Here is a 24,734-nt window from a genome sequence, read left to right on the forward strand (position 1 = left end):
GTGAGGCCGTGGGAATGCCGTAACTGCCTCTACCTTGGTGGCCAGTGGGACGGCGCCTTCTGAGGTGATCCTATGCCCCAGAAAGTCAATGCTGGTTAACCCAAACTGGCATTTGGCTAAGTTTATGATGAGGCCATGTTGGCTGAGACGGGCAAAGAGTGTACGTAAATGAGCCATGTGCTCCTTATCCTTACTAGTGATGAGAATGTCATCCAAGTAAATGAAAATGAAGGGAAGGTCCCGTAACACAGAGTCCATGAGTCGCTGAAAGGCCTGAGCCGCATTTTTCAATCCAAACGGTGTGATGACCGCCGTTATAAACTCCCACACAAAACGTTGACCTCCGAGAGTTAAATTAACTGTCCGTTTACCGAACGTGCAAATGGCCGCACCATTGGCTGCCTCGAGGGAAGGACCGTGACCGCCGGATTGTAGATCTAGCTTTGAAACTGGCAAAATACTGCACTGAGAACCAGTGTCACACAAGAATCGTCGCCCTGTCATGGAATCCGTAATGTAGAGGAGTTTTCCTGCTGAACCGACTGCCATGGTGAACTGGGTGTGTTTGTCAGACCCTGTCATCCTCATCGAAGTTTGCGGGCCTGCTGGAGATTTTTTTTCAGCGAAACTGCAGGGAGGACGGCAGCATCGAGCCTTGGTGCCAAAACGGGCGTGGTACACACACCAGCCTGCTGGAGGAGGGCTGGACTTTGCTCGCATAGGGGAAAGGCGCCTTGTGGCTGCACAACTCTGCTGTGTGACCGTAAAAATCTTGTCTGCCTCTGCAGCAAGCTCGGCACAGTCCATAATCGTAGAACTGGCCAAGGCTGCCTGAACTGGTTCAGGTAGCTGGCAGAGGAAGAGTTCTCGAAACAAAAAACATTGGGGCTCCGAACCCAAATGCGTGAGCATCTGGCTCATCAATTCCGATGGTTTTGAGTCCCCGAGGCCGGGCATAGCAATAAGCCTGCGTGCACGCTCCGACTTATTTAAACCAAACACCTGTAGTAAACGAGTTTTTAGAGCTTCATACTTGCCCTCTGCCGGTGGATTGCCCAGGAGGCTGACGACCCGCGAGGCCGTGGCGCTGTTGAGAGCGGAGACCACGTAATAATAACGGGTCGAATCCGCTGTAATGTCCCGGAGTGCAAACTGGGCTTCTGCCTGGAAAAACCATGCTGCTGGTTGCTGTTCCCGGAACTGCAGCAATTTAAGGGCAACGGCGTTCGTGTTCATTATAAATATCTCGACGAAAGTTGTCCGACGAGATCGGGGTCACCAATGTAGGAACGGAAGTTCCTATCCGAATAATGAAGTTCGACGCAGTGAAACAAAATAACAAAGTTTAATAAACAAACAACTTAACTGGTAAAACTACAGGAGCAGAAGTAAACAGGTCTGTACAGCCTCTCTAAGACTGCTACTAAGTACTGGAAGCTGACGTCATGACGTCATCATGTTCTCCGCGCCAACTGGGGGGTCACGTGATCGGCACCATGACGTCATCACGCGAAAATGCAAGAAACTACATACAGTTTAAAGGTGCAGTCCACAGCTGCACTACATGGTAGTTAAAGGGATGATTACTAATTGCCCAGTGTCTCTTGGTGGCTCCGCCACACTAGCAACCCAATTGTGGGTAGACGAGAAGAGGAGCAGCAGCAGGAAGGAGAGCATGCTGGAACTGCAACAGGTGCTATCAGAGCACTACTTAGGAGGGGGGTTGCACGCAAGTGACCCTATCCTTCACATAAGGTCTGTAGACCCAAAGTCAGTTGTCAGGAGCTCACTGGAGAGCCATGTTTAAGGAGGCTCAGGTTCTCCTGGCAGAAAGTAGCAGAGCTGTGCAGCCACCTGCAGCAGGAGCTGTGGACTTCTGTGCCATCTTGTCACTCTGCCAGTAGCAATCAAAGTGACTGTTACCTTCAATTTTTTTGCTTCAGGGTCCTTCAAGTTGCAGTGGGCGTCATGGCACACGTTAGCCAGTCAGCTGCACATACTTGCATAAAACAAGTGACGGATCCTCTGTTCGCTAAGGCGAGCCAGTAGTTCCCCATAGACGGCGCTAGTCAACATGACAGAACAAATGAATTTGCAGTAATTGCCAGGTTCCACAAGTCCAGGCTGCTATTGACTGCACACATGTGGCAATTAAAGCACCACTACATGAGCCAGGACCTTTTATGAACAGGAAGGGGTACCACTCTATGTGCAGCTGGCATGTGTCCATCGTCTACAAAGTATGCTGCTGCGTACATGGTACTCTGGTAGCAGCCATGATGCATTCACCCTACATTGGGCCAAGAGCAACAAGTCCGAGGATGGCTATTAGGGGACAAAGCCTATCCATTGTGGGCAAAGGAGACGGGTTATGACAGCCATCCAGCTCCCATGAACCCCAGCTGAAAGGTGGTACGATGATAGCCATAGGGGTACTAAGGCAGTATTCAAGCAAGTTAATGGCATACTTAAACAGCGACAGGTGCTTGAGAATTTTCTCCAATTCCGGTCCAATCCATCTCCCATTTGTGGTCTTCTGTATCCTGCATAACCTCGCCTTGCAATGGAGGCAAGGCATTGAGCCTGCAGCAGCTGAGCAGAAGTCATTATCGAAGGAAGAAGAGGATGCAGGATAAGCTGCAGCAAGACCTGTATTAAAAGCATCCAGGGCTATTGGGCAGCAACTCGTAGACCAGTGCTTCCAGTAAAAGAACAATCAAAACCAACCCTTTCACATCACCCCTGCATTAACTGTCCTTCAATCCCAATCCATCAACCTTCCACATAGCAAGAACCCCAAGATGCCACCTGCCATTGATGGCTGAATACCTCATTATAACCCATCAGACAGACAAACCTGCGCCATTCGGCTACTATAATTTTTAATGCCTTCACAGACTGGCATTACAGAATTATTTCACCCTAGTGTTTCCTCATTGTGATCTTAAGTGTTCTCTTACCTAATCTGCTTCTACGAGGTATTTTCCACAGTGGCTTCAGTAGAGGTGGTGGAGGTCTGCTGACGCTCAGATTAGGGTCCTTGAGATGCTTTTTGTTGGTGACCTCTAGCAGCTCAGGGCCTTAAGCTTGGCTGGTTCTGAGAGTCTGGCTCAGCTGCCTTTCATGCTCCATTGGGTAGCGTGGGAGCAGACAAGCTATCACCCTGAGAGAGAGCAGCATATGCCACTCCCATTGAGCCACTGCTACTCCCATAAGCCTCCAGGACCTCACTCTCAGTGATCTGTAGGATGCTTTGGAAACCCGTATCGATGTGTTGCACCAACATTTTGAAGTTGGGCGATACTGAGGTGGCCAAGTATATTAAGAGAAAGGGGTAATACAGGCCTCTTAAAGACAGACGCAGATGATACTGTAATTGAAAATAAGGAAATGGAAGACTTGCTAAATAATTACTTTATCGGTCTTCACAGTAGAGGAAGAGAATGAAGTATCAGAGATACAAGGAAAAATAAAAATAAATCAAGGGGAGGAACTTACTTGATTTAATATAGGTTAAAAAAAAAGTAATGGAGAAAATAATGGGTCAGATTTTTCTGTCAGAATAATGGTGAAGCTAATGCCGCTCACCGTTATTTATGCATAAATGGTACAGCAACTTTGGGTGAGGGCCAGGTGCACAGTTAAATGCGAATATCTAAAAAGTTGGTGTCCGAGTTGCGCCGCTCAGCTGTTAACTTCACAAAAACGCCATTTCACTCTGTCTCACCATTGACATGCATTGAATGTCACGAAGATGCTGTATTTGAACTAAAAGTGCCACAGAAAGTAAAGTCTTGTCATTACAAGTGTAAGTACCCTTTTAACGAAGTTATATTCCTTAATTACTACCAATCAACCTCTGGCACTGAAAATGAACTATTACAAAAGTGGGGTCTCATTCCTTTAGGTATTACTTGCTGGCGATTTTAAAAATGTCAAATTTAAAACTTTTTTAATTTTTTACTTTTCCTTTCTGACTTTTTTTCTCTCTTTTAATCCAATCTTTCTTTCCCTCTCTTTATTTCTCTTTCTGTACCTGATTTGACATTGAATTCACCCACTCTAATTTATACTTCCTTCTCAATCCTTCCACTGTTTGGGGGAAACTTTTAATTCCCGACGCACTGGGAATGGAGGGAGTCCGGTAGCGTGCGGGAAACCCAGAAGTCTGGGTGCGACTCTTGGCCCTAACAGCTTCCCCGCCCAGAAGTCAGCCTGATTGACAGGCCTGGCTTCCAGTCGGGCAGGTAACACTCCAGAGGAGGCCGCAAAACCAGCTAGGTGCAATTCCTGACCCCAGGTGGGGGGAATTTGTATGGGGGATTTTGATGGTAGGGGAACTTGGGGGGCCGGGAGGAAGCACTCCTGCTTTGGGTCCTCTTCCTCTTGTGGACTATCTTCTCCTGCAGAAAGTTAGTATTTCTTCATTGTAAACTGCTGTTCACCTTTGTGAGGCATCTTCATCTAAAGAGCATGTCAAATGGGAGCAGCAGCAAATATGGAGAAGAATGGCGAGATGCTCTGCAGGAGAGTGACTGCAGTGTGAAACGGTGGAAGTAATTAGCAGAAGAGTGAAAGGCCTTCCAGTTGTGACCAGGTGAACCCAGACTGCTGTTTGTGACTGTTGAGGGCATGAACAGCAGGTGAGTGTAATAAGGAGGCGAACTGCTGCCATGACCTACTTTAATTGGAGAAGAAGCATGCAGAATGTGGGAGGAAGAGTTCAACATGCTTGAGGGGTGGAGTGGCAAAAAAACTATATAAAGGCATGACATATATAAATGGAGACAGGAAAACCTGCATCTCACCCTTGCTCTTCTGATCAAGTCATTAAACCACTTTCTGCACTAAACCCATGTCCTCGGGTGATGCTGCAGTTGTTGTTGACTTCAGCAATCTCCTTCCAAGGTTACTGCTGTGACTGCTTTGGGACCCTGGTGCCATCTCTGGGGAAATGGACCTGCTCCCGTTACTGTACTTGCTCCACCAGAACCTCCACTAGCACGTCACTGACCCTTGGAGCTCTAGCCTTTGACATTTTGGAAATGCTGCAAGCACTTGGAGAAACAGCAGAACTTACTCTTCTTGGGGCCACTAAATATATAGCAATTGCTGAGAAATCAGAAAGAAACCAGCAAGTATTCCAAAAGGATTTTACATTCACATGTTAATTTTCTGAATCTGACATCCTTTTGGGAAAAATAAATGAACTACAAATTAGCTAATACTTAGCTCAATCGTTGATCTCACTGCCAAAGCAACTCTGAATTTGGGATTTCACAGGCAACTGAAAGGAGCCAAAAAACATAGCTGCTACCGCTCCCTTCTGTTGCTAGGTTGCACTGTTGAACACTCCTCCCCCTAACTTATCTTAGGATCAACTGAAATCTAATTTAAAAAATTGTACTTGTGCAACAGTCATACCTGCAAGCACATGGAAGCAGAGTAGTCATGAATGGGCAATAATTCTTCTGCTTTCTTCAGGTCACAAAGTAGTTGCCTAGTAAGTTGGGGAAACTGGAGGGATAACTTGTCACAAGAGGGACGGAAGCAGGCAGAAAACAATGTCCATATTTTCACATGCTTTCCAGCTCCAAAAACCACAAGTAATAACATAGATATTTCTGGGAGTTGGCAAATACAAGGGTATCAGATTCAAGGTGCTTGTTTTTGGCACTAAGCAAGGTTTCTAAGCACTAAGCACTGTCAACAAGGACAGACGTTGACGACGAAGTCCAACACCACCTTCAGTGTGCCAGTGCAGCCTTCGGTTGCCTGAGGAAGAGAGTGTTTGAAGACCAGGACCTCAAACCCGGCACTAAGCTCATGGTCTACAGAGCAGCAGTGATACCCGCCCTCCTGTATGCATCAAAGACATGGACCATGTACAGCAGGCACCTCAAAGCACTGGAGAAGTACCACCAACGCTGCCTCCGCAAGATCCTGCAAATACAGTGGCAGGATAGGCGCACCAACGTCAGTGTTCTTGCTCAGTCCAAGATCCCCAGCATCGAAGCTTTGACTACGCTTAATCAGCTCCGATGGACGGGTCACATTGTCCGCATGCCCGATACGAGACTCCCAAAACAAGCGCTCTACTTGGAGCTCCGGCACGGCAAGAGAGCCCCAGGTGGGCAGAGGAAATGCTTCAAGGACACCCTCAAAGCCTCCTTGAAAAAGTGTAACATCCCCATCGATAGCTGGGACTCCCTGGCCCAAGACCGCACAAAGTGGAGGAGAAGCATCCGGGAAGGCGCTGAACACCTCAAGTCTCTTCGCCGGGAGCAAGCGGAAGCCAAGCGCAAGGAGCGCACGTCAACCCAAGCAGCCCACCCGCCCGTCCCTTCAACCACTATCTGCCCCACCTGTGACAGAGACTGTAGGTCCCGCATTGAACTCATCAGTCACCTGCGAACTCATTTTTAATGTGGAAGCAAGTCGTCCTCGGTTCCGAGGGACTGCCTAAGAAAGAAAGAAAAGGAAGAAAGGTTTAGGTCCCAGCCCTTTATGATGTGGCTTGCTAGGTGTGAACAGTTTTCAGGCCCACATCCACTAGGAATTGGGTTGAGGTCACAGACTCAATTTACAGCCACACCCAGAAGAATATGAATTGCAACGATAAAGGAGCAGTTAAACCAATCTGTTATCATTTTCTTTAAAAGTTAGATTTACCTGACCCTTGCCCAAGAGTGTAATACTTTCACATCTTATTGTAGAGTTTGTGTGTTATTTAACCAGAAATATTTCACATTATTATAGTAGTATATGTCTTGTATTTTTATGTCATTGTTCTGTTGGTTGGGACAGAATCTGTCAATTTCACACTGTTGGCAGCAGTTTCTGAATGTGCACGTTTTTATTATACCATTTGAATATACAATGCTTTCACTTTCTAATGCTAAATATCAAGTATTTTTCTAAATATATTAAAGCATATGAAGGAGTGATTTCACAGAAAAAAATCTGTTATGTATTGCGTGTTCTCCTCCCACCTGTGGTGGCGCTGTCACAGCAGATAAATGGTTGGGTGTTCTCTTGGTTAAGTTTAGCTCTCTTTGTTCAGAACCCTCCAGAACTTTCCTTCTTCCCTGAATAAAGCACTTCATGTTTGAATCTCCTGAGTTCTGAGTCCTAATTGTGTCTAGGTCGAAAGGTACCGACACAACAAAGTGGCGACGAGGATTGGATGAATCTGCGTTGTAAGAACTTTCTTCTTTTCGACTACAAAACACTCGGAACAGAGATTGCAGCATTACATTAACGTTACGGGTGCAGTGAGTAAACAGAGATTTAAATTTGAAACGTGAGATGGCTACTATATTAGGAAACATCGGTGATTTTGATGAAAATGTGGAGCAATGGAGCGCTCATACGGAACGTTTTGACTATTTTGTCTTGGCAAATGCGGTGGCAAACAAAAGGATCGTGCCTACCTTTTTGAGTGTAATGGGGCCGAAGACATTCAATTTACTTTGCAGCCTTGTGCAGCCAGATAAGCCAGGAACTAAGACATAAAAGCAACTGGTGGAAATTCTTGGAGCACATTTTTCACCAAAACCTCTGGTGATTGCTGAGAGATTTAGATTTCACAAACGGAATCAAGAGGAGGGAGAATCAGTGACGATGTTTATTGCTGCTTTAAAAAGGTTGTCGGAACACTGCCAGTTCAAGGAGGTGCTGAATGACACCATTAGAGACAGACTTGTGTGTGGTCTGCAAAGTGCAGCCACACAGAAGCGCCTTCTTACTGAGGACAACCTTACTCTTGAAAAGGCCATTGGAGTTAGTGTCTCCATGGAGATGGTGGAAAAGGAGGCTCACCAGTTGAGTTCAACAGGGAGAGTTCACAAGGTGTCGTCTGAGCCTAAAGGTGCACAGAACAGCACGTTACCGTTGTGGGAAAATGGGCCATCATGCTAATGACTGCTGGTGTACGGAGCTGGAATGCCGAAATTGTGGCAAAAAGGGTCACATTGAACGCGCCTGTAGAGGTAAAAAAAGAACAGACAGAGCTGGGAAGCATGGAAGCAAAATGTCTGTATTTGGACAAGAGAGGAAAAAGAGTGTTCATTCAGTGCAGTATGATGGAACAAGCAAAACAGAGGGGAGCGACACCTCTGAGGAGGAAGAGGTGCACATACTGACGGTTGCAGGTGGTTCAAATGGCTACTGGGTGTCACCACTGGTGGAGGGACAACCAGTACGGATGGAGGTGGACACAGGCGCAGCTGTGTCCCTTGTTTCAGACACTCTACAACAAAATGCTAAAACATCTTACCCTTCAGCCAACAAACATTGTGCTAAAGACGTATACTGGCGAACCTGTGGCCATGAGAGGCGCCATTGAGGTGACAGTTAAATTGAACGGACAGACTGGGAAACTGCCACTATATGTGGTAAAGGGAAATTACCCATCGCTACTGGGACGTGCGTGGCTAGAGAAAATCACGCTGGACTGGCCTGCAGTCCGCATGATGTCAAAAGGGGAGTCAGGCCTGACTGCAGTGTTAAACAAACATGCAGAACTCTTCAATGGGGAACTTGGGAGCATGAAAAAGATCAGCATGAGACTGGACATTAAACCTGACAGCAAGCCAAAGTTTCACAAAGCCCGACCTGTACCCTATGCAATTAGGCCAAAAGTTGAGGCTAACTTGGAGGCCTTAGTCGAGAATGGAGTCCTGGAGCCTGTGAGCGTGAGCAAATGGGCCACACCTATTGTTCCTGTCCTGAAAAAGGATGGATCTGTTCGAATCTGCGGGGATTTTAAAGTGACTATTAACCCGGTGCTGTCTGCGAAACAGTACCCTCTTCCCCTCACTGATCTTTTTACGGGCCTGGCCGGAGGGCAAAAGTTCAGCAAAATAGACTTATGCCAGGCTTATCTACAAATGCATGTCGATGACAAATCAAAGGAGCTGCTGACAATTGTGACACACAAGGGGCTATACAGGTACTGCCGCCTTCCATTTGGAATTACGTCGGCCCCTGCTCTATTCCAAAGGGCAATGGATCAGATTTTGAGTGGACTGCCAGGAGTCCAGTGCTACCTGGACGACATCCTTGTCACTGGGACAAATGAGGAGGATCATCTTCTGAACTTGGATGCGACACTACAACGACTGAAAGAGTACGGACTCCGAGTTCGTAAAGACAAATGTGAATTCTTTCAGTCTTCAGTTGAGTACCTGGGGCCATGTGATTGACGCTACTGGCCTGCATAAGGCGCCACCAAAGGTCAAGGCGATCGTGGAGGCCCCAGCACCCCAGAATGTGAGCCAGTTACGTTCATTTCTGGGGCTACTTAACTACTATGGGAAGTTTATTCCAGACTTAGCAACATTGCTGAAGCCGTTACATCAGTTGCTATGTCAAGGCAAAACATGGAAATGGACTGAACTGTGCAACAAAGCTTTCGCCCAAGCAAAGAAAGCATTGCTGAAGTCTGAGGTCCTGACACACTTCGACCCAAAGCTACCCGTGCAGCTAGCATGTGATGCATCACCATATGGTGTAGGAGCAGTCATATCCCACATCATGCCTTCGCCTTCGCATCACGCACCTTGAACAAGGCCGAGAGTAACTATGCGCAGATCGAGCGCGAGGCCTTGGGAATCGTTTTTGGAATTCGAAAATTTCATCAGTACCTGTTTGGGAGAAGGTTCACACTCCTGACGGACCACCGTCCATTGACTTCAATCTTCATGCCCCACACCGGAATTCCGTCTCTCACTGCAAGCAGGATGCAAAGGTGGGCTTTACTGTTGTCAGGACACACATACGACATCAAATATCGCAAATCAGACTTGCACGGCAACGCAGACGGTCTCTCGAGGCTACCCTTGCCTGTTACTCCCCCAGAGCCTCGTCAGATAGACATCTACTTTAGACAAGTGGAGGGAGCACCTGTCACTGCAGTTCAGGTGCGAAGGTACACCCGCAACGATCCAGTCCTGTCTGAGGTAATGGACGATGTCATTCGAGAGAGAGCTATAGGAGATTCTCCTAGTTTGAAACCTTACGCTTCAAAAAGAAATGAGCTCTCCGTCCAGGCAGGTTGTCTTCTTTGGGGACGCCGTGTCATCATTCCGCCACCTCTGAGGGAACCTATACTGCAACAACTTCATACAGGCCACAGTGGGATGGTTCGGATGAAGGAAATGGCAAGAAGCTACTTCTGGTGGCCAGGTCTCGATGGGAATATTGAGGAGAAAGCCAAAACATGTTCCCCATGTCAAAGGGTCCGGAATGTTCCACAGCTGGCAACCCTACACCCCTGGGATTGGCCTGCAGAAGTGTGGCAGCGAGTACATGTGGACTTCGCCGGTCCTTTCGAAGAGAAGATGTTTATGGTGGTTGTGGACGCTCGTAGCAAGTGGCCGGAGGTCGCTGTGATGAGGTCTATCACGGCAGAGAAAACAATTGAGAAACTTGGTGAGATGTTCAGCCGTTATGGCTCACCAGAACAACTCGTAAGTGACAACGGTCCACAATTTGTATCTCAGGAGTTTGCAACCTTCCTGCATGTGAATGGTCTCCCAACACATCAGGTCTGCGCCCTATCATCACTCTACTAACGGCCAGGCAGAAAGGTTCGTGCAAACTTTGAAGCACGCCTTGAAGGCATCGCAAGGTCAGGGCTCAATCCACCAACGCCTGAACAGCTTCCTGTTGTCCTACAGGAACGAGCCGCATGCCACAACCAAAACTTCCCCCGCTTCGCTCATGATGAAGAGGCAGTTGCGGACAAGTTTTGACTTACTCAAACCTCCAAGGGCAGAGCAGGGTGTCCATCGTCAACAACAAGCTCAAGTTGAATAGAGAGAGAAAATAGCCAAGGAGAGACGGTTTCATCCGGGAGAGCACGTCCTAGCTCGAAACTACAACACAGGACCGAAATGGGTTCCTGCTACGGTGATCGCGCAGACGGGTCCTGTGTCTTACACGGTTGAGACTGCTGAGGACGTCGTCTGGAGAAGACACACAGATCAACTGTTGCTAGGAGCAGAGACAGCCACACAAGCTCCAACGGCTGGTTGGCCTGAACTGTTTCCGGATGATACCGCAAACCAGCATCCTTTGCCACCGTGCTCTTCTCCAACACAGGGAGTCAAAGAGACTGTTCCACCTGTGCAAACTCCTGACTTTCGATTGACACAGGCACCTTCTCCATCCAGGCCTGTGTCAATGCCTACTGCTGTGGAAGCCAGCGATGACCGCCGGTATCCTGTCAGAGAGCGGCGGCCTCCAAGACGCTTGGATCTGTAGGCTTAGTGACTTACCCACAAGACTGGGGCAGAATAAACCCCAGGGTAAAGTCAGGGTTTGAGGTAGTCTACTTCTACCCTAGGTTAGTTGAGTGCATTGAAAGTAACTTGCCTGTTGAGGAATAATGTGGACCTTTCATTTAAGAGGGGAGGAATATGTTATGTATTGCGTGTTCTCCTCCCACCTGTGGTGGCGCTGTCACAGCAGATAAATGGTTGGGTGTTCTCTTGGTTAAGTTTAGCTCTCTTTGTTCGGAACCCTCCAGAACTTTCCTTCTTCCCTGAATAAAGCACTTCATGTTTGAATCTCCTGAGTTCTGAGTCCTAATTGTGTCTAGGTCGAAAGGTACCAACACAACAAAATCCTGTCAAGGGATTTGAAAGGTGATATAAAGCATGAGCAAAACCTAAATCGTTTTGTCTGAAATGCAAGGTATTGTTTTTTAGGATTATCCTCAATCACTGTTCCCAACCCATTTCCAGCCTGCTGTTATCGGTCCCCTCAAGAAACCTACTCTTATCATCCCTTACTCTCTGCAGTTAACACATTTTACAAATTTTGCTTTCTCTACAAAATCCTGGCATGTATCATTGCCTTGCAGCTACAGTTCTGCCACTCCTTACTCTAAACTCTCCAATTTGGCTTCTGCCACATCCATCGTATTGAGTCTGCATTAGTTAAAGTCACAAAGGACATCCTGTATGATGGCCACCATAGCTTTTTATCTCTCTTCAACCTTGTGTTGTGGATAAATGCGAGGTTATCCACTTTGGTGGCAAAAACAGGAAGGCAGATTATTATCTGAACGGCAATAGATTGGGAAAAGGGGAAGTGCAACGAGTCCTGGGTGTCCTTGTGCACCAGTCGCTGAAAGTAAGCATGCAGGTGCAGCAGGTGGTTAAAAAGGCAAATGGTATGTTGGCCTTCGTAGCAAGAGGATTCGAGTACAGGAGCAAGGATGTCTTGCTGCAGTTGTACAGGGCCTTGGTGAGACCACACCTTGAGTATTGTGTGCAGTTTTGGTCGCCTTATCTGAGGAAGGATGTTCTTGCCATGGAGGGAGTGCGGCGAAGATTCACCAGACTGATACCTGGGATGGCAGGAATTGGGTCGATTAGGCTTATATTCGCCAGAGTTTAGAAGAATGAGAGGGGATCTCATTGAAACTTATAAAATTCTAACAGGACTAGATGCAGGAAGGATGTTCCCGATGACGGGGGAGTCCAGAACCAGGGGTCGCAGTCTAAGGATAAGGGGTAAGCCATTTAGGACAGAGATGAGGAGGAATTTCTTCACCCAGAGAGTGGTGAACCTGTGGCATTCTCTACCACAGAAGATAGTTGAGGCCAATTCATTAAATATATTCAAGAAGGAGTTAGATATATTTCTTAAGGCTAAGGGGATCAAGGGATATGGGGACAGGGTACTGAATTTGGATGATCAGCCATGATCGCATTGAATGGCGGAGCAGGCTCGAGGGGCCGAATGGCCTACTCCTGCTCCTATCTTCTATGTTTCTATGTTAGCCTTGGCTCAGTGGTAGCACTCGGAGCTCTGCGTTAGGAGGCTGTAGATTCAAATTGCACTCTAGAGTAATGAGCACAAAATCTAGGCTGATAATCTGGTACAGTACTGAGAGTGCACTGTTGGATGAGCTGTCTTTCAGATGAGATGCTAAACCCTCAAGTAGATGTAAAAGATCCCACAGCACTATTTTGAAGATGACAAGAGGAGTTCTCCTGGTGTCCTGGCTAATATTTATCCCTCAACCAACATCACTAAAAACAGATTATCTGGTCATTATCATATTGCTGTTTGTGGGACTATGCTGTGCGCAATTTGGCTGCTGTGTTTCCATACATTACAACAGTGACAACGTTTCAAAAGTACTTTGTTAGCTGGAAAGCACTTTGGGACGTGAAAGGCGCTATATAAATGCAAGTCTTTTTACCTCTTAGCAACATCATCAGGAGTTTTAGGGCTGGATTTTCCCAGCAGAGGCGGGATGGCGGCGGGAGAGCTGTTTGGCGGGTTCCAGTCCCGCTCCTGTCTGCAGCCGCTCTGAAAATGATTTTTTGTAGATTGGCCTTGTTAAGCCCACCCTGTGGGGTTCCTGGCCAACTAACAGGAAGCGGGTCTGATGACGTCATTTGATGATGTGTCATCAGCCGGTTTCCTTACAGGGACCACGGCCACATTGATTTTGACAGTTGTGCTGTCAGTGTCCTGCAGCATTGAGGTGCTGCAAACACTGACAAGCATACATAAGAACACAAGACGTAGGAGCAGGAGTAGGTCATTTGGCCCCTCGAGCCTGCTCCACTATTCAATAAGATCATGGCTGATCTGATCTTGGGCTCAACTCCACTTCCCTGCCCGCTCCCCATAACTCTTGACTCCCTTATCGTTCAAAAATCTGTCTATCTCCACCTTAAATATATTCAATGACCCAGCCTCCACAGCTCTCTGGGGAAGAGAATTCCAAAGATTCACGACCCTCTGAGAGAAGAAATTCCTCCTCATTTCCGATTTTAAAAGGGTGCCCCCTTATTCTGAAATTATGCCCCCTAGTTCTAGATTCCCCCACGAGGGGAAACATCCTCTCTGCATCTACCCTGTCAAGCCCCTTTAGAATCTTATATGTTTCAATAAGATCCCCTCTCATTCTTCTAAACTCCAATGAGTATAGGCCCAACCTGCTCAACCTTTCTTCATAAGACAACCCCTTCATCTCCGGAATCAACCTTGTGAACCTTCTCTGAACTGCTTCCAATGCAAGTATATCCTTCCTTAAAATAGGGAGACCAAAACTGTACGCAGTACTCCAGGTGTGGACTCATCAACGCCCTGTACAGTTGTAATAGGACTTCCCTTCTTTTATACTCCATTCCCTTTGCAATAAAGGCCAACACTCCATTTGCCTTCCTAATTACTTGCTGTACCTGCATGCTAACTATTTGTGATTCATGTACAAGAACCCCCAGATCCCTCTGTACCTCAGCATTTTGTAATCTCTCCTCATTTAAATAATAATTTGCTTTTTCATTTTTCCTACCAAAGTGGATAACCTCGCATTTTCCCACATTATTCTCCATCTGCCAGATTTTTGCCCACTCACTTAGCCTATCCATATCCCTTTGGAGATTCTTTGCGTCCTCCACACAATTTGCTTTCCCACCTATCTTTGTATCGTCAGCAAATTTGGCTACATTACACTCAGTCCCTTCATCCAAGTTATTAATATAGATTGTAAATAGTTGAGGCCCCAGCACTGATCCCTGTGGCACCCCACTAGTTATAGTTTGTCAACCTGAAAATGACCCATTTATCCCGATTCTCTGCTTTCTGTTAGTTAGCCAATCCTCTATCCATGCTAATATATTACCCCCAACCCCGTGAGCTCTTATCTTGTGTAGTAACCTTTTATGTGGCACCTTATCGAATGCCTTCTGGAAATCCAAATACACATCTACTGGTTTCTCTTTATCCACCCTGCTTGTTACATCCTCAAAGAATTCCAGCAAATTTGTCAAACATGATTTCCCTTTCATAAAACCATGCTGACTCTGCTTGACTAGATTATGATTTTCTAAATGTCCTGCTATCACTTCCTTAATAATGGACTCCAGTATTTTCCCAATAACAGGTGTTAGGCTAACTGGTTGATAGTTGCCTGCTTTCTGTCTCCCTCCTTTTACATATGCCGGTTTCCAATCCGCTGGGACCTCTCCAGAATCCAGGGAATTTTGGTAGATTACAACCAATGCATCCACTATCTCTGCAACCACCTCTTTTAAGACTAGGATGCACGCCATCGGGTCCGGGGGACTTGTCCACCTTTAGTCCCATTAGTTTGCCTAGTACTTTCTCTCTAGTGATAGTGATTGTTTTAAGTTCCCCCGCCCCCCCCCCCCCCCCCCCCAACCCCAGTAGCCCCTTGATTATCCATTATTGGGATGCTTTTAGTGTCTTCTACCGTGAAGACCGATACAAAATATTTGTTCAAGGTCTCCGCCATTTCACTTTCCCATTATTAATTCCCCAGACTCATCCTCTAGGGGATCAACTTTTACTTTAGCTACTCTCTTGCTTTTTATATGGCTGTAGAAGCTCTTACTGTCTGCTTTTTTTATTTCTTGCTAGCTTACTCTCATAAGCTATCTTCTCTCTCTTTATCATTTTTTTAGTCCTTTGCTGCTTTTTAAAAAATGTCCCAATCCTCTGGCCTTCCACTATTGTTCGCAACATTGTATGCTTTTTTCAATTTGATACCATCCTTTTCTTCCTTAGTTAGCCACAGATGGTTCATCCTTCTCTTAGAGTCTTTCTTTCTCACTAGAATATATCTTTGCTGAGAGTTATGAATATCTCCTTAAATGTTTGCCACTGCTTTTCTACAGTCTTACCCTGTAATATATTTTCCCAGTCCACTTTAACCAAGTCTGTCTTCATACCTTTGTAATTACCTTTGTTTAAGTTCAGGACACTAGTTTGAGACCTAGCTTTCTCACCCTCAAACTGAATTTGAAATTCTACCATGCTATGATCACACTGCCCAAGAGTATCCTTCACTTCGAGATCATTAATTAATCCAGCCTCGTTAAACATTACCAGATCTAAAATAGTCTTCTCCCTGGTTGGTTCCACAACATATTGTTCCAAGAAACCATCCCGTATACACTCTAGGAACTCTTCCTCAAGTTTACCTTTGCCAATTTGCTTTGTCCAATCAATAGGAAGATTAAAATCTCCCATGATTATAGCCGTACCTTTCTTACAAGCCTCTATTATTTCTTGATTTATTCTCTGTCCTACAGTGTGGCTACTGTTTGGGGGCCTGTAGACCACTCCCACCAGTGACTTTTTACCCTTATTATTTCTTATCTCTACCCAAACTGATTCTACGTCTTGATCTTCTAGGCCAATATCATTTCTCATTACTGCACTGATCTCATCACTTATTAACAGAGCTACAGCACCTCCTTTTCCTTTCTGCCTATCCTTAGGAAATGGCAAATACCCCTGAATATTCAGTTCCCAGCCTTGGTCACCTTGCAACCGCGTCTCTGTAATGGCTATCAGATCATAGAAACATAGAAGATAGGAGCAGGAGTAGGCCATTCGGCCCCTCGAGCCTGCTCTGCCATTCAATGCGATCGTGGCTGATCATCCAAATTCAGTACCCTGTCCCTGCTTTCTCCCCATACCCCTTGATCCCTTTAGCCTTAATCATACCCATTTATTTCTATTTGTGCTGTCAACTCATCTATCTTGTTATGAATGCTGCGTGCGTTCAGATATAGTGCTTTTAATCTTGTCTTTTTACCATTTTCCCCTACTCTGACCCCTCTTTCTGATGCACTCTTGTGTATACGTTCTGTCTCTTCCTGTCACACTCTGGTTATCATTACCCCTATCGCTACCCTGCACTTTTGCCTTCTCATTTTTCTTCGACTTTTTTAATTTCCGCTCAGCGTATCCCTCCCCCCCACTATTTAGTTTAAAGCACTGCACAAAGGTGCACGTCTGCACCCAGGCTCACACATGACTCCCTCCATATGCTATGGAGGGAGTCACAGCATACAGGGAGATTCTCTTCCCTTCCCATGGGCGGAAGAGACCGCCTCAGGAAATCAACGAAGTCTGTTTGCACATTGCACCGGGGGACACAAGCAGGGATGTCGTCAGGAGGACCAGGCTGCAGTTGCACCAACCTTTCAATGATCTCAGATCACAAAACGTTACTGCAAAGCCACATTCAAACTCGCCCTCCTGTGCCACTCATCACATCCCCATCACTCTGCCTTCCCTACCCTACTCCTGCATATCCTTACTGACACCAACTTACCTTGCACCTCCACCCATCCCTCTCTATCTACATTATCATTTCCCCATCTCACGAGCCACCCCTCACACTCACCCTCATCCTACTGCAAGCATACCAACTAACAACACACTAGGGTAGGCACTTGAGAGGTTTAGCCAATGTTCATGTGAACTTTCTGGTAATGCGTTGTCACATAGTGAAATCTATATTTTCAACACTTCTCAAGGTGCACACAGATCTATCCAATAAGGTGAAGTGTCCTAGTGAGTTCCAGTGAATGTTGAGACATAATTCGCTCCCCCCCCCCCCCCCCCCCCTCACTATTGTGATGAGTGTGAAAGGAATGGCTTGGGCATTGTAGGGATGCTTTATGGTGCTGGTGTGAGATGGTATCAACCTGGCGCATCATGTGGCAGCCAGGGTGTACAGCGTCAAGTGCAGTAAATCTGGCCATGGTGATGCCATCGCTGGCCTCCCAGGCAGCAATGTTGTCAGGTCCTGATGCCATGTGTCCTGTACAGCATCAGGTGATGGCGGAGAAGGTTGGTGATGTTGGTGTGTCTGGTGCTGTTGGTGTTGGGGCTGATCGTGGAAGGATTCAGAGGACCAAGGTGTGATTTTTTTCAAGGGCACCAATGTTGCTGGAATAGATGGCAGCTGCAGTTGAGATGATAGAAGCGATCTGTCAATGGTGAGAGAGGTTGTTTCAATGAGGTAGCACTGGATATACAGTTGCCTCTAAACACTTGAAGCTAAAGAAACCTCTCTATGTCTCACAAATGCAGTAACCAACAGTTTCTGAGCTCTGAAACTGAACAACTGCAACATGGTATCCTTTATGCCACTTCTGCAGCTGTCAGGTTATCAGATAAATCAAAGCAGACTCAACTCTGCCGGGGTGAGCTGGTGTGTTCCTCGAGCAGCAGGTAACCCGTGGGGGAGGACGTAAAATTACAAGGTAGGCTCAAAATAGCATTAAATTGGCTGTTAACAAGCCATTTAATGATCTAAATTGTCTCCCCCGCTGCTTGGTGTCGGGTTAGTTCTGCACCGACAGACCCGACACCTGGGAGACTCGCGTGGAGGCGGGTTGACAGCGGGTTCCCTTCCCGCTGTCAATCTTTGCTATTTTGACAGCGGACCCGCCTCCAAACCCGCGCCGGCAAAATCCAGCCCCTAGATCCAGCTTTCACATGTATGCTGATGACACTCACTTCTACCTCTCTGCCTCTTCCACCCATTGATACAAAGGTTGTTTCTACACTCTTCCAAGTGCCTGTTCAGCATCAAGACATGAATGAACTAAACTTTCCTCCAACTTAATGTCAGCAAACCAAAGATATCCTTTTTGCTCCCAGAAGCGTCCCTGGCTGCCACTTCAGATTGAGGCAGGAAGTACGGAACCTTTGAACTACCCAACATCATTTCCAGCTTCTTCACCCACATCCACTCTGTTAGGAAGAGTACTTTACTCCACCTCTGCAATACTGCTTCAGCAATTTGAGGCTCAACTTTTCTCATGCTCTTCTAGTCGTCCTCCCTGCCTGAACCCTCCACAAGCTTCAACTCATTCAAAACACTGCCCATATTATCCTCTCCAAACTCTGCTGGTTCCCATTGTCCCAGCAGATTGTCCTCACTTTTGCATCCTACCTTAGTAACCTCTTCCTAACTTTTGTTATTGTACACAACCTTCACTGCTCTATCACTGGACTTCTGCTCCTCCTTTGCTCCATTATTGGTTACCGCTCATTCAGCCACTAAGCTCTTGCCCTCTACAACTCCTTGCCCAGTTCCCTGTATCTTGCCACCTCACTCACTTAACAATCAGCTTAATACCCTTCTGTTTTGAGTGTCTTTGGTACCCTCGCCCCACCACCTCCCCCCAATCCTTTCCACTTTTCTCTTCCTGTTTGACATCCATTATTTTGTCCTTCTAACGTGAAGCTTTGAGATGTATTCCTACAAGTGAAAAGCACTATAAAAATGGAGGGTTTTGATGCTTGATGGCATCCTCACTGAAAGATTACATTTATGATATTCTAAAATTAGAATATCATCTTTAGTTGACTATTAGGAAATAACATTCCATTGCAGGCTAGATACTGACTGTTACTTCCCAGTAATTAAGTGTTGATAAACTTAGTGATTAGGCCAAAATCATGCATAAACTGCAATGAAATCTGGCTGGTAATATAGACCTTGACACCTGAAAAAACAGCTGAACAAAGAAACCAAGAACAGAAATTAAGTGCCCAAAACAAATTCACAGTTAATTTTAAAAAAGTAACAGATTGATGGTTTAGAACATCATCTGAACTGTTCGTAAAGTTACTGACTTGGCGGTCCTGAAGTTATTGTAAAGATTACATGGTAAACATCTCTGCTAACAGAAGAAGGAATTTCAGACTAACTCAGAATACACTAGTATTCCACTGCATAATTTCAGGGAAGAAATTTCTTACCACTTATAAATAGTGTAATTTTTTAATAGGGGGAAAAATTCGGTTGGTTAGCGCCTCCGGGGGTGCGCTAACGGGGCGCTAGGAACTTAGCGCCCAAGCGCGGCGATTTTAGCGCCCGAGCGAAATTGACCAGTCGTTTCACGGCGCTAAACACTACTGCCAGCCTGTAGATCGTGACGTCAGTCAAGTGTGCAATGCCCCGGTAGCGCCTCAGACCGGATATTGAGTCGCGCCTGCCGCTAGGAACATAACATAAGAACATAAGAAGTAGGAGAAGGAGTAGGCCATATGGCCCCTCGGGCCTGCTCCGCCATTCAATAGGATCATGGCTGATCTGAATCTAGACTCACGTCCACTTCCCTGCCCTCTCCCCGTAACCCCTAATTCCCTTATCTGCTAGGACAATGTCTATCTCCATTTTAAATTTATTTAATGTTGCAGCTTCCACAGCTCTCTGGGGTAGCAAATTCCATAGATTTACTACCCTCCTGAGTGAAGAAGTTTCTCCTCATCTCAGTTTTGAAAGGGCAGCCCCTTATTCTAAGATTATGCCCCCTAGTTCTAGTCTCACCCATCAGTGGAAACATCCTCACCGCATCCACCCGATCAAGCCCCCTCACAATCTTATATATTTCGATAAGATCGCCTCTCATTCTTCTGAACTCCAATGAGTAGAGGCCCAACCTACTCAACCTTTCCTCATACGTCAACCCCCTCATCTCTGGAATCAACCGAGTGAACCTTCTCTGAACCGCCTCGAGAGCAAGTATATCTTTTCTTAAATATGGAAACCAAAACTGCACGCAGTATTCCAGGTGTGGCCTCACCAATACCCTGTATAACTGCAGCAAGACTTCCCTGTTTTTATACTCCATCCCCCTTGCAATAAAAGCCAAGATTCCATTGGCCTTCCTGATCACCTGCTGCACCTGCATACTAACTTTTTGTGTTTCATGCACCAGGACCCCCAGATCCCTTTGTACTGTAGCACTTTGCAGTTTCTCTCCATTTAGATAATAACTTGCTCTTTGATTTTTTCTGCCAAAGTGCATAACCTCACACTTTCCAACATTATATCCCATCTGCCAAATCGCTGCCCACTCACTTAGCCTGTCTATGTCCTTTTGCAGGTTTTTATGTCCTCCTCACACTGCTTTCCCTCCCATCTTTGTATCGTCGGCAAACTTGGATATGTTGCACTCGGTCCCTTCCTCCAAATCGTTAATATAGATTGTAAAGAGTTGGGGTCCCAGCACTGACCCCTGCGGAACACCACTAGTTACTGATTGCCAGCCCGAGAACGAACCATTTATCCCAACTCTTTGTTTTCTGTTAGATAGCCAATCTTCCACCCATGCCAGTATATTACCCCCAATCCTGTGATTTTTTATCTTGATCAGTAATCTTTTGTGTGGAACCTTGTCAAATGCCTTTTGGAAGTCCAAATACACTACATCCACTGGTTCCCCTTTATCCACCCTGTATGTTACATCCTCAAAGAATTCGAGCAAATTTGTCAAACATGACTTCCCCTTCGTAAAACGACTGGTAGAGGGGAACGTTTTCAAGTCGGGAAGGGGCTGGGGGAGCGCTATTTAAAGGCGGGTGCTTCTTCCTGCCTTTTCTTGTCGGCAAAATATTTGGTTTTAACACTGTCCTAAGGAGTTTTGGCCCTCAGCACCACTTTTGAGGTTCCTAAGCGCCGAGCTCTTTCCCTGGGCCTATCCATTAGTGCTTCCAACACAATTGCTTTTGAGGCCTCTCCAGGCTGAGATTCAAGGCTGCAATGAGCAGGGAGTGGCTGGCCAGCAAGATAGCTCCTCCCCTTTAGCGCCTGATTTAGTGCTCAAATCACCTCCAGGGGCGGTAGAGGTGAATTTTGCTGTTGGAGGCGATAATTAGCGCCGGGCGCTAAACTTTGCGCCCAGCCGATATTAGCGCCCCAAAATGGGCGATACCAAATTTTCCCCCCACAGTATTTTGTTTCACAGAGTTGTGATCTCGAATGCACTGCCTGAAAGGGTGATGGAATAGGATTCAATAGTAATTTTCAAAAGGGCATTGGATATATACATGAAGGGAAAAAATGTGCATGGCTATGTGGAAAGAGTGGGGGAGTGAGACTAGCTCTATTAAAGAGCTGGCACAGGCACGATGGGCCGAATGATCTCCAGTGCTGTATGATTAGCTGAATAAACTTTAAAGAAAATACTGTTGCCAATATTATCAGCTGTAGGCTTTATGCATCTACTGTATATGGCATTCCTCTGCTAATTTGACAGAGATGTTAATCGTTTATTAAAGTAACAGACATAGGAATTTCATACAAGTGCATTTTCTAACATTACCAACAGTGATTTTAGCCTCTATGTAAAGAAGTAGATGGTTCATCTGTTAAGCATTGAATACATGCTGGTGAGACAGCATCTGACTAGTGGGGCTCTACAATTGTTATGCCTTTATTCATTTTTGCTAATACAACATAATGCCGTGCTCATATTATGCAATATGTCTTACACTGTCTGTCAATACATCTTCCTGTGCCATCTCTGATTTGGAGCTTGGTGTCTTAATAGCAAGCACTTGTGATCTGCTATTGTTTACTGGGGAAAGAATATACGGTACAGGAAACTCTCTTTTAACCGGCACCTAAATAACCGGAAATCTCTGTTAAACGGCAAAATTCAGGCGTAGGTTCAGGTAAGTTTTACTTCATATTAGTGGCAGTTCCTGAATCTGTGGCTGTGTAACTGGGGTTCGTGCACTTGTTGCTAAGCAACAGAGACGCTTGGTCTGTGGCCGAGTTCCTGCACATGTTGCTAAGCAACAGGGAAGCCTGGATTTGTTGCTGTGTACGGAGCTCTCGTACCTTTTAACTATACCTCTCTGTAATCCGGACTTTTTGATAAACCGGCACCACACCGGTCCCATTGGTGCCGGATAATAGAGTTTGCTGTAGTTACACCAAGTCCTTCTATGGTGGGTGCCATTGCCCCTTCTGGAGGGTTTTTCAGCCTTCATTGTTGTTTTCTTCATCACTGCCAATGAATGGTTACTGCCGATCATAAGGATGTAAACCAGTGTTTTCCTACTCCCAGTGAAACTGTCAACCAAGACACAAAGTTCTCATTGCCACAACATAGTGATTTTATTGCATCACAAACACAGCATATGACTTTCGTATCAGAGAAACAAGATGAAAAGCAGGTTCCTGTACATACTAGGTCAACCAAGAGTGGCTATAGAGATCCTGTGTATCATATGCAGGCCTATCAAAGCAGCCGAATCTGGAGGTTCAGGATCTCCAGAAGGCTTTGTCAGATGCTGGAAACCAATTTAAAGGGATATCAGTCACTCCAACTACTCTACCTGTAGCTGTGAAAGTGATAGCAACTATTAATTTCTGGCAACTTGGGACTTCCCATTCAGCAGGAGGTGACTTATCTGGCATTGCACAAGGTATCACTTTCATCTATTTAAAAGGTGACTGATGGGTTGTTTTGGAAGGTTGCCAGGTTTGTCAATTCCACAAAATCAGATGCACAAAGAGAACAATGTTTTGGTTTTGGGGCGGGGGATTCCAGTATAAGCCATTCAAAGTGTACAGTGTCTGTGTGGTGTGCTATGTAACCTCATCAAAGGGTATACTATGTTGAATTCAGTAAATGATCATGCGCATGGCTATTAATGTAGTAAATTGGCATAAGATGAGGAATAACACCCCTTTTGTGACTAATCTGTTGCAAATAAATCAAACTTTATTTTAGTTGGAATCCAAGATTTGGTTGCCACCTTGACATTTCTTCAATACCCTTGCTGAGATTAAGAGCTGATCATGTGGAGAACCAGCATAAATTCATTTCACGCTGCTTGTCCTATCCATAGTTCTGCATGTTGGAATATTATCAAGCCATCTCTCAATGTCAGTATTTTAACTCATTGAAACCACTATCTTTTTGTATTTGCTGTTACTTTGTGGTCATTTCTGTTTTGATGTAAATCTTCCTATTTTTCAATACTATTTTGTTCTGTAAAAATTGAATTTTCAATAGAAGAAAACCTACACATCCTTCAATTTTCACACCCATTATATTACATATTGTGCAAAAATAAATTCGCGAGTTAAATTTTGCAAACTTTCATTACCTGGAAATGATCACAAATATATTTTACTCCCCCCCCCCCCCCCAAGGTATGACTGCAAAAACAGTGATATAAATGTATACATAGATCAGTGTACTAGCAGTATCAACTCCTGATAATTTACAGTTCAGTTTAAGTATCAATTTGCTATATAGTACCAATAAAGTAATCACATTATTTCTACTAGATTAATGGACGCATGAACTGCATAAATCTTCTGTTTACAGGTTGTGACATTGCTTGGAAAAATGGAACGCCTCCGCAGCTCTCCTCTTCATGCTAATATTTCTACAGCTCTTGATCGACATCTGGAAGCCATCCATATTACCCAAGCTCGTAGAAAAGATGAAATAGTAAATGCAGCAAATCGACAAAGGCAAGGAGCACCAAGATACCAGGATGACCGAGGTAACATCGTAAATGTAGCCAATTTATATAACGTAAGGATTTGGTGTTTCTCTGTTGAACATACATGGGAAATGGGGTAATTTACAACTGCACAGAAGTCTTAATGCAGTGAACTTCAATTACTCATTGTACAACTGTGTATGACTACACTACTTGAGCATGGAAGGGCTTCTTTTGAGAACCAGTATCAGTACGGCAATAATATATCTTATTCGTCCGAATGTTATCAAGCGTTGCCTATTTAGCTCACTTAAGGAGGCTTGATTTGGTGCCCATACTGATAAATGGAATCATTGGCTGGTACTCCTTACCTTTGACAGAGGAGCTTCCTTCTCAACATTAAATAAGTAATTTTTATTCATGCCATTAGTTTGTTTTTGCTTTTTCCTGGACTTTAAACAACTTAACATACTTCTGAAAAAGGATAAATGGTAACTGTCATTATTCAGACAGTCTGCTCAAGACAACTAGCTGGCTACAATGGACTTCACCTACCTATTGTCATGTCACAGAAAGTTCTGGAGGTTCAGTTTCCCGTTACACATCTACCCATACAGTGTAGCTCCGTGGTCTTCTCAAAATGTCTCTCTGTTGATAGAACCATCGAATGATACAGCACCATT

At 45.4% G+C, this 24,734-nt stretch overlaps 1 protein-coding gene across 2 annotated transcripts in view; it reads left to right on the plus strand.

Moving 5' to 3' along the window:
- The window catches only part of meioc (meiosis specific with coiled-coil domain), a 77,069-nt gene that overhangs the window by 47,698 nt on the left and 4,637 nt on the right, over positions 1 to 24,734 (plus strand). For both annotated transcript variants that reach the window (XM_085966252.1, XM_085966253.1), the window contains one exon: positions 23,931 to 24,111. In XM_085966252.1, coding sequence (XP_085822378.1) covers positions 23,931 to 24,111 — 181 coding nt within the window. The remainder of the gene's footprint in view (positions 1 to 23,930; positions 24,112 to 24,734) is intronic.

The sequence above is a fragment of the Somniosus microcephalus genome, chromosome 24, assembly GCF_052327205.1.
Source record: "Somniosus microcephalus isolate GS21.2 chromosome 24, FLI_Smic_1.0, whole genome shotgun sequence".
NCBI lineage: Eukaryota > Metazoa > Chordata > Chondrichthyes > Squaliformes > Somniosidae > Somniosus > Somniosus microcephalus.